This window comes from Xyrauchen texanus, chromosome 25 (assembly GCF_025860055.1).
Source record: "Xyrauchen texanus isolate HMW12.3.18 chromosome 25, RBS_HiC_50CHRs, whole genome shotgun sequence".
NCBI classification, from domain to species: Eukaryota; Metazoa; Chordata; class Actinopteri; order Cypriniformes; family Catostomidae; genus Xyrauchen; species Xyrauchen texanus.
The window spans coordinates 11,476,168-11,491,087 of NC_068300.1; the positions used below are offsets into that span (position 1 = coordinate 11,476,168).

Genomic DNA, 14,920 nt, shown 5'->3' on the forward strand with positions numbered 1-14,920 from the left:
ATTGATCTACGACCAAGACTGGCCGAATTGAAATTGCTCAATTAGTTAAAATTTCAGCCGAAATTAATATTTTTGAAAAGGTAGATTTTTTGCTGTTCCTTGCTTGGCTTATAAAATGACACACGGTCGACATCCTAATTAAACATAATTAATCAAAATGAGTCATCGCCCACCCTGCCAGGGGCGGTGCCCACAAGCGTTTTCACCGATAGCGTTACTGTAGTCCTATTATGCTATAATGTAACAATAGATACTCTTTGTAAGAAAGGAGAAACCCAGATCTATTTTATTTGGTTGTGATTCAACCCATATGCTGAAGAAAAGCGCGTTAGAAGGGTGGAAGATAAGAGCAATGCCTGTCACTACGCCCAGCGGGTTGAACGCTTGTGAAGCTGAGAGAGAGAGAGAGAGAGAGAGAGAGAGAGAGAGAGAGAGAGAGAGAGAGAGAGAGAGAGAGAGAGAGAGAGAGAGAGAGAGAGAGAGAGAGAGAGAGAGAGAGAGAGAGAGAGAGAGAGAGAGAGAGGCTTGTCTAAATGATTAATGTGTGAGGTTGGTAGGCGGGGGCGGAGGAAGGCATGTGTAATGTTATGTTTTAAGAATACAAAGTACAGTATTGCTTAATGCAAAAAGTATCACAGTAAAAATCAGAGAGAAATTTTTAAGCTAAATTAAGATTAACTCTCAGTGGTTTTCAAGGTAATCCTGCTTTGACCAAACCAACAAAGATAAAAAGGCAAAAGAATGACAACATTGGAACAGATTATTTTATTGATTTACCAGAGGGCCTTAATTAGTTTCCAGCTACCAATTTTCAGTTTTTAAATGCATGCTTTTAATGCGATATGGCCAATTCTGATAACTAATCATGTGTATTAAATAAAGATGGCAATAAATAGCAATATATACCTTTTTATTTTACATTCCAGTGCTACATTTCCATAAATGTAATGATTGTATGGGTATGATATAAACAATATACATTATAAATGCAAAGATACTGTACATTCTGATATTGTTGTGGCTTTGGGACATAATGGATTACTCCTGTTTTGTTGCTGGAGAGATATTCATTTTCAAATCCAGATGAACAGTACTTTCAATGTCATGCAACAACAGCAAACTTTAATTCCACACTTAAGAAGTTGTGTGAAGTCAAACTCAAAATAGAGCAGCATTAATATGAGAACAAGTCAGTGAGATTCAACATGGCTTGAATATTTAAATATTTCTCACCACTGTAATCAACATTCTCTTGGGAAAAGTCTCAGCACATGCCTTGGGGAAAATAGCATATAATTGTGGGCATAATAAAAATTTGCACTTACAAAATTTGAGAGGATTTTCGTGCTATGTTAATGGCCATTCGAAGTCACTAGTGCCCTTTCAAAATGTTACTTTCTGTGCCTAGGAGATAAACTTGCATCCATGGTAATAAATCTTGGTGCTTTGCAGAGATATTACTCTAGAAGTATATGCACAATGTAAACCAACTCTGTTGTACCATGTACTGGCTGATAACATGTAATCTGGTTCTTTGCCTGTCTGACTGATAGACTTATAGAGTGAACTTGGCTTTGCAAATCTTCCAGGTTAAATTTTCCTGGAAAAAAGCCTGAATACAACATAGAAATAACTGACCAGCATTAGAACACGTAAGTGTAGTGGTGTAAGAATTTCGTATTTCATTCTTAGATTTCGTAGTGTCAGAAGACATTCATTCCCTTGATAGTTGACAGAGGTCATGTTTGAACCATACATATGTCAGTTCTGATTTACCATTTGTCTGTAGTGTAGACATGACACAAGAGAAGCACAGCTGAATTCTGAAAGCAGAAGTCAGTTGCTGGTTGTTTGAATTGTTGTCGTTTCACCAGTGGCTCTGAGAACAGTTTATAATGGACATTGGTGGTCTCTCATTGATGTATTGGAATTTTGATGGCACTGACACAACACTGCCACTAACCACACAGGGCTGGTTACCTATGTCTTGGCATGAGTAGGAGTAGGACAATGCCTTTGACCTTTGCTTGTGATCTTTCTTGTACTTCATACGACGATTTTGGAACCAGATCTTTATCTGCCGGTCAGTGAGCTTCAGGAGTGCAGCCATTTCAAGCCTGCGTGGGCGACACAGGTAAGCGCTTAAGTGAAACTCCTTCTCTAGCTCAAGCAGCTGGGAAGAGGTGAATGCTGCACGTGGCCGTTTACTGTTACAAAGTCCACCATCCCTTACTCTCTTTAGAGAACTTGCTTCACCAGTGCTGTACCTGGAATCACCTGGAAAACATGCAGATAAACGCAACTGTAGAATTACAGCATGTCTGACATTAGACAAACATGCATTGAGTAAATGTTCTCCTCCCAGGCTCAGAATGTGAATAGAACTCTCATAGCAAATTATTAGCTATGATAATAAGCTTCAGACTGTAATAAAAACAAGTTACAGATGTATAGCATAGTCTTTCTTGACGTCTGCACTATGGTGTAAAGAATGTAGCATGACATCCTACATACAAATCCAGTTTAATCCCACAGTGATAAATCAACATACTGAGAATACAGCACACTATCTGTGGGCAGATCACTGTTGGTAGACTAATCACTCAGTTAATTATCCATTCCCTACTATTTCTACTGTGGTTGGATTCCTAATGATTTGTGCATGGATTATTTTTCATTCATTGTCCTAATTATCTGCATAAGTTTTTCAAGTAGTGACCTGAAATCTATCTTAATTGTCAAAATGTTTTATTACTGTACAGTTTGATTGAAATCCTAACATACTTATATTTACCATGTTAATATTTTTTCAGTAACATTCTGTACACTGGGTGCACCACCTCAGCCTAATTTTTTTTTAATATATTTTGGAGAACTTATTCACCAATGTGAATGCACAGATGTAGCTTAGGCTTCAACAATCTTTGTACATTCTTATCTTTGTGACCCAGAAGAGCTTAGCTCTTTCAAATGAAGACTTGTTTAATGCTCTTTAAAGTTTAAACTTAACCAAGTTTAGAGAACATCTGTCTGTTTCAAGAAAATACTATTTCCTTACAAGTGCTCTTCTTTTTCAAAATATGTTTCACACACTGAAACATTATAACCACAACATTTCAAAGTCCCTGTAGTGCAGAGATATTTGTTTCATTGTATTTACAGTTCTGTCAATAAGTAATCAGCATTTATGAATGTAAAAATGCCCATTTCTTGTGTTTATTCATCTTTAAATTAAAATGACCTTAATTGATCAAAATGGATCTTAGCTTTAGACAAGGCTTAGGTGTTGGAATGCATACTTAGCCAAGTTAGAATTTTTGCCTATACTTCTGAGCTCATTTTAATTCAATTTAAGGGGGAAGGAAAAACACTTATAATTGATTAATCACTGTGGTTCTCAATGATTTCAGTCTTTGACATCAGTGTCTAAGTGACAAATCACATTGACATACAACCTAATCTGACCCAGTTGTTATTTGTTATCGACTAAAATATGGCCGACTGATCAGATTAACTGAATTTATAAGCATTACAAATCAATACCTAATTGGAATCCAAAACGTGATCTCTCACCTGATTCTCTGACATTAATGGAGCTCAAGGGTATAGCTGGTTGTGCCTCTCTCATCCAAGGGTACAACTGCTTGGTTGAAAAGCAGAAAGTCGACAGCTTGTCCCCCTTGTCTCTTTCCATAGTATTCGCATAAAAAGTTCCTCCCTTCTCCTTGTCCATGGAACTGATTTGAGGTGTTTCATTCCTGGGGTGGATGACATCAGCAGAGGGGAAATAGGAACGTTTTTGAAAGTTCCACCCATGGCCTTCATAGTGTCTTGTCAAATGCTCATTGTCTTCACCAGGTTGTGTCCATACAGAGCTGCTCTCCTGCAGAACACAAGGGGAGAATTGTTGCTCCATGAAAAGATGAGATTTATTGCAATATATCTTGTGCATGTTGGCATTGTTAATGAGATGTTCGTGAGAAAAAAAAACTTTTGCATCTCTAAAAGTCCTGATCACTCGGGTTGGATAATTGATCACACAAGGTATAGGAAAAACATAAACGTACTCTCACCGGAGTCTTCAATGTTTTTTTTTTTTTTTTTTTGCCAACAAGGGTAAACAGCGTAGTCACGTGAGTGTCGCCTCCAATAGCCTCGCGCACACACTGCTTAAGTTGTGAAGTGCTCGAAAGTAACCAAACGAGGATTCCCAGTTTTCCCACTGCACTCTTCAACAGTTTTGCGAAACCAGACGTTATATCAGCAGGGCTCAGGCATTAGGGGGGAGGGGGGAAGAGATACAGTTAAAAAGAAAAAAGGCGGGCATGTCTGGGATCGCTTTTCCTTATTTTCGCCTCAGTGGATTGCAGAAAACAGACTTCGTTTCCGTGATAATGCATTTATAATGAGTGTTTGTAACCTTGAAAGACTGACTTTTCAGTCCTCTTGTGGTAGGTATTTAAAAATAATCGACTTAACTAATTATTCCTTTAATACATTGTACAAAACAGCAGCACCATAAGTGTTGTATTATGTATTTTTCTTTTAGTTTGCAATCAGCCATGAAGAGGAGTTAGCAATGGTTCTTATTTTTAAAAATTGTCAGCATTGTTTGTTTTTCTCCGTTGTCACTGATGTATTATGAAAAAGATAACAGTCTGTGAATTCTGCACGGAAAAAAAAGAAACTGCTAAGCGTTGCCAGTTAATGCTAAGAACGTTTTTCAACATTTACTAACGTGTTACGACAGTTCTTTTCGTTTTTGCATGGGGAAAATCCACATCAATAAAATCATGGGTGTGGTCAAACAAAGGGATTTTGACTATCACTACTGAACTGACAATTGCATGTAAAAAATAATCATGTCTTAAAGAGTAATGATATAATTGACTTTTCCAGTGAGAGAAAACAGCTGCAAAGACTACCCTCGTGTAACCAAAGCAATAATTTCGATCGGTCATCTATAGTTAGAATTGCATTGTAGCAATGCCTTGATGAACAAAGAGCAGTAACAGCCCATATTGACCCTAAATATGGAATTTTAGGGCAATACAAGGACTTCAGAAACTTGTTGGAGTCGAGTAATGTGTTGTTTCAAAGTAGGCCTAATGTTAAACAATTTGTCACAAATCCAAATAGCTTTCATTTCACAACATAAATAGCCTTTGTTCTCTGACGTCATATAGCGGATGGAATGGAAGGACGATAGTCATTACTGAAGGTTTACTATTCAGCACCTAAGCTGCCCGGGCAGCTGTAAGGATTTACTTTATGCCCATTAAGCGAATTAAAACAACTCCTTATGTACTACACTACAGCCTACATAAAACAGTCACCTTGATGTTAGTATCCCCGTAGTAAAGGGTAACAAAATTCAGTGTGAAATGAGTCTTAACATGAAAGACATCACCCATCTTTATTGCAATGTGAAATCTGTGTCTCGAACTTGTGATTAATTGTGCACAAGGACTAGTCCCTTTTCATTTACTCTCCCAGTGCCTTGTTTAAATATTTACTCTGACACTCAGCTATGTCTAACGTATTTTTGAACAATTCTCTCAACGATTCACTTTTCATTTAGGGATAGTATTTTTTCAGGTTCATACAGAGCTTAGAGGTAGGGTTAGGTTGGTGTTTAAGAGCTTCCAAGACACTAGTGTGAAGGAGCGAGTTCAGAATGGGCAGGTAGCACATGTGCAAGGTTACTTTGGACACTGTATTGAAACAATCACGTCAATTTGGAGCGTAAGGACACCGCCGATCGTTTAATCTTTCATTTGGAATACATGTAGTCAAGCCATAACGAACCGTTCATTTTCTGTTTATTAAAGAAGAATATCAAGAAGCCATGGGCTATCCTCTTTGGTTGTAAGGCAAAATCAATCTTGTTTTAAGAACGATTTGTTATTTTGAGTTCAGTGAATTGCTGTCACAAGCCTTGTCAAATAGAAGCATTCACTATGCATATTACAAGTCCGGCATCTGCCGAGCTGCAGCGCCATTAACATGAAATATTACTGCGCCCGCGTGTGCATGGAATGCAAGTGTACTCATACCATAACTATTTAGGAATTATATATCCAATAAATGCTATTAAAACCATCTTCGATCATGTTGACCAACATGCTTCTGTGTTCTATTGTTACGTGGTCTAACAAATAACACAAATGTTTATTATTATGATGATTATTATTATCGATGTTCATGGTGGTGTAGGTTAAGGGAAGGTTTTTTTAATTCCTTGTACCTTTCACATTTCTAACTCTTACCGTATTGTTTGAAAGTCATCTGTGATCTTGGGAATTTTCCAATTAAGGTAAGTTTGTTCCATTGTCCCATGCCGCTGGGTCCATTCACTAAATCTAAAAAGGAATCTTTGATGTAGTGGCTCAGCAAGACCATAACTCAGCGCCTCCGCCGGTAAACTACAATTCTCAGTGAACTCTGTTTGAACCACGTTGCTAGCAATAAATCATTTTTCTTTCTGTCACAAAAGCGCGCCGGTCGCTCTGGGTGTCAACCCTTTTATAATTCCTCCCTACCTTCTGCGCTCTTGTGGTTGCTGACACAAACAGCTGCATAAAACATCGATAAAAACATCGCTTTAGCAATTTCAAGCAAACATAGATAATCTAAACTGGCTAAAAACGAGAATAAGGCAACAGTGGGTAATAATAGTCAAATGAAGAGAATGCACATAGGGCGTCACCTAAAATTGTTTGAGGGAAAAAAAAGCCTCAACTTCTGTATGGGTTCATCACGAATGTTAGCTGGCTGGTAATTCTGAAACTCTGTATTGGAGGGTAAAGGAGTTTAAAAAAATAAAACATAATGGTATTCTGTAATCAGTTTTCTTTCTTTCCATTAGTACTTAGGTACATTTGAAATCCACAAGTACCTTAATACTTTTGCTTTTCATAAAAGCATCAGTCTTCTCCTTTTTTTTCTGCACAACGCAACGGATTAATTTCTTCAATAAACATTAGTAAAATAATGGGTTTTTGAAGCAGTATAGGAGAGATAAGAGAGTGAATCCAGGAAAGGGTTTTAACGAGCAGAGGATGTTGTCGGTTATAACGATGCATACAAATGGGCCTGTCTCTGAAGAGCAGAAAATAGATGTATATCTTCGGTGCCCTGCGTTGCTGTAAACAGTCTGCACCTAAATAAAAGGACTGACATTTACACTGATCTCTTAAGTATTCCTGAGACTTGAGCTGCGGCCATTCATTTTTATTTTATTTTATTTATTTATTTTTAAAGAGCTTAAGTTGAGGGTCTGCTGCTCAGTTAGCTCTATTATAATTGTTCATTATTGTTTCCCCCTTTTCTTACTTTCAAGTGGGCCATGTTCCCAGTATCCATTGATGCCAAATTACTCGACAGCTCACACCACGTCAATTTAGTCGACTATTAAAAACACAAAAGTAGGAAATATGAAATATGGAAAATAAATATGTTACAATACATACAGTGTCACAATTTGTTAAAAGTATCTTGATAATGTACAACAAACTCTACCTCTATATACTTCAGCTTTAAATTTATTTCTGCACAGTCAAGACAGAACAAACTCAGATGATCTCACAGATAAAGTGGTACCTGCCACTGTGTGTGTCAATGTGTTATTTGCCTTTGTTGAAATACAAAGTTTTGGTGTTTATTTTTGAGTAATCTACACCTTTACCAATTCTTATAAGCAATTAAACTGAATATTGAATTACAGTCATTGTCTAAGTTGTGGCTGTACTCACACCAAATATCAGACAAATGTCATGGATGTTGGCGTTGAGGAACAGGCGCTAACTTCGAATAAAGTAACTATAGTTTAAAAAGTCATTGAACATTTCTCTGTCCATCCCAAGCAAAAGTTGTCCAACGTCCTTGTGCATGAATGAGCTGCGTAGGCAATTAAATATTGTCAAGATCTACGAATATCCAAACTACAAATGCCATTTCTCCCTAGAAAAGATGACATTAATCATTGCTACGCAGCAGCACGTCTAGTGACCTTCTCATGACCGCATATGTTTAGACACATTGCAGACACCCCGGAGGCCTGCACAATAGCCTCAGTAACACAATTCTACATCTATACCGTGAAACTGAGAACTTCTCTGTTGCACCAAGGCAATCTTTCTTTTAGGCTTTGAGGGCAGTCAGCCAATGTGATATGACAATGAATATAGAGTTTTTAATTTATTACCCACACACTAAATAATTGTTTATTTGTGTATTTATTTATAAACTACAAAAACTGGGTGAACATACATTTTCTTAATATATCACATGTGGCTAATTAGAGTGCCCCATTGTATTATTGGGTGTTATAGATTCCTCCTTAAACACAACATGTAACAACATCACATTAGATATTGATGTGTATAGGAGAAGTGATTTTACATAACTTTCAAGATTCTTTCATCTTGTTGCAAATGTGTCATGGGACCTGTAACCTGTGTTAAGATAAGAACACTGAAATATGAGTCCTATAGGACTGTGCCCAGCTCTTACATTAATTTTCCTACCTCTAGTTGTCCTTCATTCCCGTTTAAGTTAGTTAAAAGGATGGAAGTTTGAGAAAGCAACCCAGTCTCTTGAAAAGGCATTAAGGGCATGCTTATTAATATTATGCCTTTACCCAAACCCCTTATCTAAACCTAGCTGATCAGTAGAGTGTGTAAACAAGACTGGAAGCTGTTGTGTGTGACAGAAGCAAGAAATAGCGACATCATTTGGCTGTAGTGAAAGCTGTACGAATTCATACGAGTGCAGTCGTACGATATCATACAAATAAGCCAAATTTAGAAAAGTCATATGAATCCTTACGATATCGCCATGAGAGTGTGTAGGAAAGAGAGCACTTAAAACCATAGATGCTCACAGGGGGGCCCTTCGTCCATATGATGACCCTTCTGAGTTTAAAACTGCATGTGCCACTCCTTTCTGTGCCAGATACATAGAGATTGATTCTGTAGTGCAACTAATTTGATAAAAACTAATTTGGTAAAATCTTCTATAAAGTCCTAACCTTTTTAATAGGTAAGGGATGTTTTACTTAGGGATGCAAACTACTCACCTTTCAGCTAAAGCCACTTGAAGGTAATTTGCTCAAATTGCTTGGTAAAATGGTTAAAAAAAATCTTAAAATCACTTAAAATGGATACTTTAAGCAACTGTAAAATCACATCTGGAACACCTATAGCAGGTTTTCTCACTTTTTTTCGTCTCATGAGTTTGCATCCCTGTTTACTATACCGTGAACGACTCTCCTGGCAACTTGAACCAATCACAGTTTCATTCATCTCTCTCAAGACACTTATCTTTAGTAATCCAGTAATAAATAAATATATTGTTTATTTAAGAATAAAAAATAACAATGTGTCTATGAAGAATAGTTATTTTTGTAATAATAAACTGTCAGCAGCCTCTTTAAAAACCATCTTCAAACCGATTTTTATTTCAATATATTGAAACAGTAGTGATCTAAATTTTTAGTGTAACCTTTGTCGGGAATAATTTACGTTTTACCAGCTATTGATCGGGTTTCCCAAATAATGCTGAAAATCAGGCTATACGTTATTATACGAAGAGACAAAAAAGGAAAAAAAGTCAACAAAGACCAAGAACAGACCCTCAAACAGGGTCATTCAAATTTCAGGTGTTAACATGTATATATATATATATATATATATATATATATATATATATATATATATATATATATATATATATATATAAAATTGTTGCAGAATCTCAAATTATTCACTTATGCTTATTAAAGTACAGTCATGTATAAAGTTATATCCTGTAATTTTAGGGGCCTATCACGTGGTATGCATAAACTGCGCAGTCATTTAAAGGTTGTTTTGCAAACGATTTTTTGTTGTTCTCCGAAATAGTGGCTTTGCAATAATCAAAATGATTGTTCATATTGTTTGTGTACTTTGTCTCCGAGTAAACTGTGAAGGCAAGCGAAAAGACCCAGATCTAAAGATTAAGTTACACGTAGTTAGGTGTAATGAAGGGCTTTTTGCGTACTAAATAACGGAAACGTGCTTTAGAGATGAGTTAGTTACGCGCTATAACGTTATAGAGCTTCAGAAACTAGGCCCTTGTTAATTACATTAAATAAAATAAAATTTGTTGGGTTCCTTGAACACTCCAAAGAAGACTCAAGAAATTATCTTTGGCAATGTTGCAAACCTTCCACCAATGGTGCGTTTTCTGTAGCTGCAGCAATCGACTTGAATCTATTCACGTAGTTTTCATCAGGGCATATTAGATTTTTTAGAATGAAAATCACAGAGCCGTTTTCCTCAGCCCAGCCAAACTGTAGCATGTTTGGGATTTTTGTCCTGTGGTCCCCTCTCTCGGTCTGCTTTCGTTTGAGTAGCCATTAGGCATAGCTTCTGAAGTCATGTTGAGTGTAAAGGTTAAGGGGCAAGACTTCAGAACAAAGATTATGGAGATGAGCCCTATGCAGACAATCTATACTCATGCTTTTCATTTGAGTAAAATATAGATAAAACATCACAAAAAGTGCAAATGTTTAATGCATGGATAGGCAATGGTATAGGACGCCTATCCGAGGGAAAATTTGTGTATTTACCAGTTTACCAGTCACGCGCACAGTCAGCATCAGGGCTGCTATTTTTCCTGCAAAATAACACAATGCGCCTTTTTGCGTCGTTTACCACGGCTCAATTTACACGGAGTACCTCGTAACAATGCTAAGAACTGAGACCTTTCATCACTAACTTAATTACTTTGAGAAGACACTTAGTAGTAGACAAATAAGAATATATTCAGTGGGCTGCTTTATAGAACAATTACTTATATATATGGTTACATCTTTTGTATTGTTCGGGGAGTGTTGTTTATTAATAAAAGATGTATAACAGTGGTTCTCAATCCTGGTCCATGAGTACCACAGTATGGTATCTGACACCCAGTTTAGTTTATGGGTCACTTACTAATGAGCTGATGAGTTGAATCTAGTGTGTTAAAATAAGGGAGACATCCAATCTGTGTCCACGCCAAGAACACTCGTTTGAGTGGGTGTTTCAGTACTGTGATATCACAACTCCACTCCATTTTACGACTGGATAAGTCTCTTATGGTTGTATTAGTATTTGTTTTTGAGATTGAGTAAATGGATGCGATTTAAAACTTTCCACAGATTCCACGCCAATTTATAACGCCAAAATACTAGACTGTGTATTTAATATCATAAATCACTGAATTATGAATTCCTCTCCGATTCTTACTTCTGCACTTGTTGCTTTGAAACGACGCTTGTTAAACTTTACAAGCGTGAGAAAGACACTGGTGAAACTTGAAAATCCCAATCAGCCACAAAGACCCTGTAAAAACTCAAAGTTTGTTGCAGGAGCTGGTTCTTCCTGATCTGACATTTTAATTATTTATTACATTGATGCAATCTTTTATAAGTTAGGTTGATTCAGTCATATAAAATAAAATGTTTGGACTTGAATAAAATCAATTAATTCACATGTTAGCACATGGAGCACATTTTTGGTTACCGAGAAACATTTTTACAGTGCAGGTTAGGACCAAATTTACCATAAACCATAATTACCTCATCTCCTCAGTTACAAAGTCTCAGATGTTTTACAATACCATACAGAATCCGTCAGCTATTCTCATTTCAAATGTATGTCTTGTTATTCATTATTTATTGCTACAATTACAATACATAATTGACAGTGTCAGGATCAGCATAAACGCAGAAGGAAGTGTATTGATTAATTTCCCATGTCCTTGAAGTTTTGTTTCTTTGCCCAGTGGCTCGAAAGTAGTAGGCTACTTCATGTGCTATTATATTTTAAGGCATGTTTCCATAAGCCTCCTTACCTGAGTTGCACGCTAAATGTTAGATTAAATGAATGAGAACATTTAAGCACTCATAGGACTGTAACATAAGTATAAATAGACCCCATAGACCCCATGCACTTTACAAATGTGAATACTGCAAAGTGAATAAAAGCCATAAAGTAGGCCTAAACAATGTTTGCTGTGTTTAAAAGCAAATAGTTGATAATTTAGATGTTAATGGTAAATGGTCTGCACTTATATAGCGCTTTTTTTGGCTTTACACTGTGTCCCAATCACCCATTCACACACTCATACACCAATGGCGGCAGAGCTGCCATACAAGGCGCTAGCCTGCCATTGGGAGCAACTTGGGGTTCAGTGTCTTGCCCAAGGACATTTCGGCATGTGGAGTCATGTGGGCCGGGAATCAAACCACCAACCCTGCGATTGGCAGCTGACCCGCTCTACCACCTGAACCACATCCGCCAAAATAGACAATAAGTTAAAATCTTACATGCCATAACGAACCATAACAAACACAATGAAGGGGGGATAGATATTTTAATAAATGAATGATATATTAATCTGTGATCACCGTTGTGTTTTACACTAACTAACCAAATATATAAATAAATAAATAAATTCGATAGAGCGGGTGGGTAACCTCGGTTCTGCAGACAGGTGAGTTTGTTGTTGTTCAGTCTCTTCCTCCTCTTCTTCCTACAAAAGAACGTCTAAAAGCCTAAGCACAACAATTGCTGCATGGCAGTCACATCACTTGGACGGGACAAATCCTCAATCATTCAGGTGATGTATGGACGCACATAAAGAAATCTCCACCTCCCCAACGATACAGTACACTACAGTGCGAATGTGGTCGTAATTGTAGCCTTCCACTGTGTCATTCTGTGATTTTTATAAAGGGGTTATAAAAAATGTGAAATGCCCACATTAAATTCTTGTTACTGGGCTTCTTGACAATGACAACGTCACGTTCAACATCATTGTGAGTTGAACTTTAGTGTAGCCTTCACTGTTTATTATCAGCTGCTCTTGATCGGTGTCTTTTTGTTCAGTGTTATAAGCAACGACCAAAGCGCTGGTTTTGAATAGGATCGTTAAATAATATTCGCTATAACTTAAAACGAACGTAAAAGAGTGATTTGCAACATTATCAGAAAACATGTCTTAGTGCAACTTTTTGCGCCATGTTGTTCACCCTACTTAAATCAAATAATTGGGATAATTATGTCCTCTATATTTGTACACTTGTTTCATTACTGCATCCAAAGGCGTTTGATCAGTTATGAGATGAAGCAGAATCCTTACAATCTAACAAAACACCTATACCAAACTTTCTTAAAGCATTTCTTAAATGACTGTCTCAAATAATTTTAAATAATCAAGTGTAAAACATAGGGTTCTCTTAAAATAAAATCTTAAAATATTTGGAATATTTAATATAAGCCTACTTGTAATCTGATTTAGGCTACATATTTCAGCAACTAAATACAAAATAATTTAAGCATTGCAGCATAGATCCCTAAAGTAGTGTACTATCTGCCTTGTAAAATCAAAGCTATGTTCCCCAAGCTAGGAAATCCATTAATATTTTAACATGAACGTTTATTTCCGGACCTATTAGACGTTAGGATCTTCTGCAAGTTACACACTTTAATAAGTTTTGTCCGTTAAATGTATACGCTTCAAGTGGTAACATGATTGAATGGCCGGTTTTTGTCAATTTGAAAATATAATTTAATATGGCTGAATCAACCTGACTAAATTCGAATAGGCCTACACCAACGAAAGTACTTTTAAGGGCCAATACAGATAGAAATAGATTATTAAGGTAACTACTTAACATTTCATCGCTTTTACAGTGCTGTGTATAGCTACTGAAATATAACGTATAGATGTGTTTCTTTTACTTTTCTTTTAATGTGTAGTTTTCGCGACAGAGAAGTGGCTTTACATCTGCCAAAAATAATATAGGCTGTCAGTCAGTGGCAACATTTTCAATACTGCTATTGTCTAATTAAACAGGTTTCACTTGTGCTGAAAATATAATGTTTAAAAGTTGTCATACGTGTTTACGAATGATTAGACTTCTCAGTAAAAACTAGTATAAAATAGGCCTAGTTAATAGTTAATGACCATCTATTTGTACACATAAGTTACATTTATTTCGTCCACTTTGTGCGTGATAATTTGTTAATGGCCATATGCCGATTTAGTCTTCATCTATAAGAGCAAAATGTTTTCAAATTATTTAAATCTTACATTACAAACACACCCATTGTGACTTAGTTTAACACGTTACACTAACAGTCTTTCGAACAACTGTGCCCCTTAAAGAATAAATTACAAAGTCGCATGCTAAAGAAGAGTCTTGTTTTAGAGTTCACCAATGTCGTAGGATATACGGTGCAAAGCATCAAAGGAGAAGCACATTCAGATGTCCTTCGTCAATTGGCACATCGATATAATAAATAAATAAAATCACAATGAAAGCTAGAGCACCGGTGGAACCCTAGAAGGCCTGTGAGGGTGCACACAGAAGGTGCACGATGAGAGAGCTAGTGGGGTCACGGGGTGGGAAAGGTCGGTCGACCCGGCTGAAATGAAACTAATGGGACAGAAAATGTGTCCCCAAATTGACCTCAACTTTTCTCAGTTGCCACAAACTTCAATAAAGTATCTTTCAACCTCGCGACATGGAGGCGACAGCATCTCGAAAGTAACTGCTGGGATGCCACAATTTAGGCGTACACATTCATTTCTCTCTGCTGTTTAGTCACATAATGGTCTCTGAATGCACCTATTTTTTCAAGTGCCTTTCCAAAGTCATGGCCAAGCTGAAGCGATGGCCAATGCCTTTCTATTCATCTAGGTTTGGACAAACTATCCGCTGAAACATATTATGGTGTGACGCTTTTGTGCACAATGTAGTGCCTGCACAACTTAATACATTAGAAGTACAATTGACTATTGCTGGCGGACTTGATTGATGGTTTAAAATGACTCACTCCATTGTGCTTCTCAGCCCCCCACTTCGCAAACCGTTGTGTAATCTGCATTC

The 14,920-nt window shown here is 36.9% G+C and overlaps 1 protein-coding gene across 2 annotated transcripts in view; it reads right to left on the minus strand.

Annotated features, from left to right (window-relative positions):
• Positions 1–758: 758 nt before the first annotated feature.
• LOC127619365 (homeobox protein Hox-C4a-like) overlaps positions 759–14,920 on the minus strand; it is an 18,458-nt gene continuing 4,296 nt past the window's right edge. The window contains exons 1-4 of one of the 2 annotated variants that reach the window (XM_052092262.1): positions 8,529–8,982; positions 7,336–7,410; positions 3,574–3,883; positions 759–2,277 (exon numbers count right to left, since the gene is read on the minus strand). In XM_052092262.1, coding sequence (XP_051948222.1) covers positions 1,868–2,277; positions 3,574–3,883; positions 7,336–7,410; positions 8,529–8,618 — 885 coding nt within the window. In that variant the 5' untranslated portion in view covers positions 8,619–8,982 and the 3' untranslated portion in view covers positions 759–1,867. Of the gene's footprint in view, positions 2,278–3,573; positions 3,884–7,335; positions 7,411–8,528; positions 8,983–14,920 lie in introns of those variants that run through there. The other variant, XM_052092264.1, reaches the window with a different exon arrangement.